This window comes from Oratosquilla oratoria, chromosome 1 (genome assembly GCF_046742065.1).
Source record: "Oratosquilla oratoria isolate Oo_2021 chromosome 1, ASM4674206v1, whole genome shotgun sequence".
In the NCBI taxonomy this organism is placed as follows: Eukaryota; Metazoa; Arthropoda; class Malacostraca; order Stomatopoda; family Squillidae; genus Oratosquilla; species Oratosquilla oratoria.
In genome coordinates this window covers 57,007,281-57,012,685 of record NC_134777.1, presented here as the reverse complement: position 1 = coordinate 57,012,685, position 5,405 = coordinate 57,007,281, and the positions used below count along the sequence as shown (strand labels likewise).

The following is a 5,405-nucleotide window of genomic DNA, read 5'->3' as shown; positions in this document are numbered from 1 at the left end:
ATGGGCCATCCCTGCATCTCGTCCACTGCCCAGGGTCAGAAGGAGTGTTACAAGTCATAGCACATCCACAGCAAGACCACATCATTAAATTGGCAACCCCCCTCTCCATCCCCTCATGCAGAAAAGGAGAAGACTGGGAGAAATCCCTTTGGGCTGCGTCAATTTATTTTTCACACGTACTCCCTCACCCCACATCCCCCTCCCCCTCCCTTTCATGTATCACAGCATCGTCCATCCATTTTCCATTCACCCCTATTTCTGTCTTCTATCCTTCCTCAACAGATATTCCCCTCCTTCCCAATGCCTATTTTACCCCATCCATCTGGGGTATTGGCTGCATGTTATTGTGGGGTTAAAAGCTGCTAAGTAGCATGCAGCTGATACTTTAGGGTCTATATGGGGTGCCCCTACAGACCAGAGCCACACATCATTTTGTCTGTGGTAAAGGAAATCTCTATTCATAGAGAAATTATGTTTTATTATACTGCGACTGTCCCTCTGTTATGATGTCTCCCCATTCTTGTTACTGTCCTGTACCACTTCTCTGAATATTCATTTTCTCAGTTTGCTGAACCCTGTGTTGGGGGAAAATAATACTGCCACCAAATATTTCCACCCGAGTCTTATATAGTGACATAAACAGGAGGGGGGACAGGACTAGGCATCCTTCTTCCTGTAGCCCCAAAGGGGACATTCCTAAAAAAAGCAAAGGTGTGCACACACACACAAACACACACACACACACACACACACACACACACAATTACATATGCATACACGCATTACCTACAAAGGCCTTAATCCTTCCTATAAAGGGGCTGGCCACTTTACATACTTTTGCCCTGAAGCAGTAAAATCTTGTTAATTAATAGATATAAGTGAAAGTAAAATATGAACAAGATTTGTGTAGGTTATATATAGAAATTAAATCAACCTTTCCAGATCAAGTACCTGGTCAACAAGGCTAGACTTGTAAAGGCTAAGAAGGAACGGGAGGCTGCAGAAGCTAAAATCAAAGCTGAGAAAGAAGCCAAAGAAAAGGAAGAAAAAGCTAAGAAGACAAAAAAAGCCAACAACACTGAAGAGGAAGAAAAGGAAAAGGAGGAAGTAGTGGTGGAAGATCAGGAAGAAGGGGCAAAGGTTGAAAGTGCAGAAGAGCAAGAGGAGAAACAAACAGGTTAGTGAAGAAATGCCCAGAAGCCCAACTATTTGGGCTAGAATGGTCAACATTTATATACATGTCGAATTAAACCAAGGCAGTGCTAATTAACAATAATTAATCATTCTTTAAATAGAACGTATTCAATAATTTTTAATTTAATTCTAATGCTGTAGATGATACAAGACAAGAGCCAGTATTACCAGAGGAGCCATATAACTTTGAAGAAGGTAGTGAAGAAAATGATAGTGAAGTGAATAAGAGGAAAAATGGAGAAGAAATATTGGGTAAGAGAAACTAGATAGTAATATATGCTCTCATTATTTAGTACAGTTTTACTTAAATAATTTCTTTGAACTCTTGTTTGTCTTGAACAGCAAGGTCTTAAAACAGTTTAGTTGTAGTTTTGTATTTCCTTCTTATTTTCCCAGAGATTTTCTCAGTGTTAAGAGTTCACTTGGAGGAAATTTTAAAGATAAACACTAAATGATAGGAAAGAATTTATTGAAAAATCCTCTATTATCAACAATAGTAACTAAAAGATTAACTCCTGTTAAGTATGATTAAACTATATATATTTAGGTGTGGCCATTATACAAAGGAAGACTGAAATGGTCTTTAGCTATCAGAGCCATACTAATGGTTATGTTCCTTGTTTAAAAGGTTGTTTCCAGTTATGATTAAACTCTTGGTTGAATACAAGTTGGGATCCCACTTTCCAGGAAATTTAACTTCCATTGTTTTAACTCAGTTTAATGGAATATTCATCAGAAATAAGTGCAGTTCCATCATCTTGTGAAAAAGTGGATTGGATTTCATGTTTCATGTTTGTTTAGATTTGCTTAGTCTACTTAATGCAATAATTTTTTGTCACCCCAGCATTTCATATTTTGTGTTGCTCTTTTTGTCTTTATTTTCTCCATCTTTTTTGTTCTAATCTTAAAGGCCATACATAGCATACATAACATGGAAATATGTTATGAACAGTCTTAGAGACAGTACACAGTCTGATGTAAACAAGTAAAACAAAAAAACACGAGGTAATACTAGTGCACCAAACCTCAGATGGTGTGCGGCCAGAACCCTACCAACCCTTCCCCAACCATTACCCGGAGTTCCGTGACCTTCTCTGGGCACAACTTTCATCAGGGCTTGTGCTCTTCTTCATCTATTTCCTGTTTACCCGTACATGGGGTGTAAGGTAACTGTTGATGAGAGGAGTAATCATACCATTTGGTTTGTCAGGCTGAATCTAGGATGCAAATTTTCATGTTCGTTTTGAAGGGTGATGGTTTGCTTACTTCAAGAACATGATAGGGTTTCAGTGAATGTGTTGATGGATGATTTATTAGAAACCTATGACTGCATACTTTATTGTAGAGTAAACCCATCAGCACCATAACACAGTGTGTACAATTTGTTTTGATGAACACCTGAGGGAGTAATCACCTGTTTATTACAATTATGCCTCAGCCTGACACGAAACTCAGTTTGGTAGGTACCAGCATATGTTTCCACAAATTTTCAACTCTGAAAAACAGTAAACACCATCTGCATGTAAAAGTATTGATCTATTATGGTGATGGACCTGCTAACTGAGAAACCAAGAGCTAAATAACATTTAGAATGTGTAATGCCTGCCATGGAAGGCTAGCAATAATGGAGCATGAGAATCTTGTATCAGGCTTATAAGAGTATAAAAGCATATATACAAAGATAAGGACACTCTAGAAAACTTCTTATTCTGTGTAAGCTACCTTAAAGAATAACAAATTTATAAGTGAATTCTGGTTTGATAGGTATCTTTTCTTGTGATCATATTGTATCTTGTTGACCCCCTAAGTTTTTTGAATGGATGAGTGATGAAATGTTCACTATATAATGAAGCAGTGGAAGTAAGGCAGTTCTAACTGTCAGGCCCTGCTATGGAGAAGCTATGTCATGCTGCATTGCCTTTGACCCAAGCAGTGTGGCAGGGCAGAGGGGTGAACCTTCATCCATAAGATGCCATGATGGGAGGGATGATGAATGGGTATAGGGTAGGTGTATGCCCTGACTTGGTCACCCCTCTTATGAGGGGGAAAAGGCCTTTCGGTATGTTTGTATTAATTTCTTTTGTTGGGGTGACTTTTCACAACAGTGAGGGCTGTTGCCCACAATACTTTTGATCTCAACAATGAATCAGTTTGTATTGATTTCTTTCATTTTCCTTTTGCAGATGAACCAACGCCCACACAACAAAAGGAACCTCATACAGAATTGTGATCTCACAGTTTAGTTGTAGACTCATCATTGTTTACTTTTGACTTGTGAGGGGAAGTAATTAGACAAGGTCAGATAATACAAAACCCACTCTACCATGCCGATAATGGTACGTGGCTGTAACAATCTGTATTTCATGAAATTTAACTGCCCATATCAGGCTAAACAAGTGTACTCATTGCTCTAGCACAAATTTTTGCTCTTCGGGTATACTAATGGCTTTTCATCTTGATCTTTATGCATTACTAGTTTATGCAGGAAATTAATATAGAATACATTATTAGATCGTCTATTAAAAGACAGTGTAACAAGCATGATAAATGATAAGTCCATCTTATTTTTTCCTGGGTCTGGGCTATTTTACAATGAGAGTTAGAGATTACTCATTACTTGTAGCACTTCAAAAAGTTAGAAATATTTGGTTTTGCAGACAAGGAACAGAGAGCATTATAGAGCAGAGTATGTCAGTTAATGAGTCTGTGATAGTGTTGATTTCGTGAAAGACCTTGTGCTTGTTTTACACGGCCCATGGAATTCTTGTAGCATTTATTGTTCTTGGACTTCTCACATTCCAAGCTCCAGGACCTGTAGCACAAGTTTGGTGTCTAAACAACAGATGATATAATGTCAGCTAACCTCTTGTTAGTATCAGGGTGCTCATGTCAAGGAAATATAGATGAAAGATGTGAAAAGTTATTGCACTTTGATAATTTTGTTGCATATTATAAAGGAGAAATGTGTTTTGTCATTTTTAGTTATTGAAATGAGATCTCCCCTCCCTAAAAAAAAAAAAAACAATAAAAAAAAAAATGGTAATGGAAAGTGTTGGACAGATAGATTTACTTATGACCAAAGTTGAAAATGTATTAAGTCATGATTTTGTCTGATGTATGTATGTGTAGGCCCCATTCATCTTGTTTGCCTGCAAGTTGTGACTGGTTGTGTATTTATGAGCGAATGTATCTGCATCTCAACCTTGATAATAAAAGAGGAGAAGAAATTTTTTTCTTTTTTTGGTTATCCTATATTGAGGTGCTCTTTGCTGCTGCAATGCCTCTTTCCCATGCATTGTAGCAGGAAAGAGGTATGACCTTTCATCAACAAGGAGCTAAGATGGAAGGATCAGTGACTTGTTCTATTTACTTGTTTTATTTATGAAGCGACCTTGCTGTGGATGTGCTGTGTCTTGCAACACTGCTTCTGACCCAGGGCAGTGGACAGGATGCAGGGATGACCTGTCATCCAGGAGGTGCAAAGATAAGAGGGTGGAGGGGAGTGGAATATATAGGAAATGGAATGGGTGGGAGTGGTTTCTATGCCTTTTTCTTTTTGGCTACCCCCTGTGTAGGGGGAAAAAGCCTTTGGTATATGTATGTATATGTATATTTTCTTTGGACAGTTGGAAAGAATGAGTGAAGAAAGATTAGTAAAAGAGGTGGTGGGAGTGAACACAAGGGGGTGACCAAGGATGAGATGGATGGATGGGGTAAAAGGGGCATTGGGAAAGAAGGGAATGTTTGTTGAGGAAGGAAGGGAAAAGACAGAAGATAGAGGTGAGTGGAGAATGGTTGTGTATGGATGATGCTGTGATTCATGGAAGGGAGGGGGAGGTGAGGGAGTATATGTGAATGATATTTTGATGCAGCATGAAAGGATCTCTCCTGGTCTTCTTTTTCTGCATGATGGGGACAGAGAAGGGGGTTGCCGATTAAATGAAGCGGATTTGCTGTGGATGCACTGTCTTGCTGCATTGCTTTTGACCCAGGGCAGTGGGCAAGATGTAAGGATGACCCATCATCCAGGAGGAGCCAAGAAAAGAGAGAGGGAGGGGTGTGAATAGGAGTGGAGTGGGTGGGAGTGAATTTATGCCTTCTGGCTTTGGCTACCTCCTTTGTAAGGGGGAAAAAGCCATTGGTATATGTATATATGTATTTTTTCTTTCCTTTTTCTTTTTCTTTCCACTGGATATTTAAACCACAGTTTG

The 5,405-nt window shown here is 38.9% G+C and overlaps 1 protein-coding gene across 5 annotated transcripts in view; it reads left to right on the top strand.

Moving 5' to 3' along the window:
• Positions 1-4,420, top strand: part of Grp170 (hypoxia up-regulated Grp170 co-chaperone protein) — a 65,716-nt gene extending 61,296 nt beyond the window's left edge. For 4 of the 5 annotated variants that reach the window (XM_076187709.1, XM_076187612.1, XM_076187757.1 and 1 more), the window contains 3 exons: positions 943-1,177; positions 1,336-1,446; positions 3,378-4,420. In XM_076187709.1, the coding sequence (XP_076043824.1) occupies positions 943-1,177; positions 1,336-1,446; positions 3,378-3,424 (393 nt within the window). In that variant the 3' untranslated portion in view covers positions 3,425-4,420. The remainder of the gene's footprint in view (positions 1-942; positions 1,178-1,335; positions 1,447-3,377) is intronic. The other variant, XM_076187831.1, reaches the window with a different exon arrangement.
• Positions 4,421-5,405: the final 985 nt, after the last annotated feature.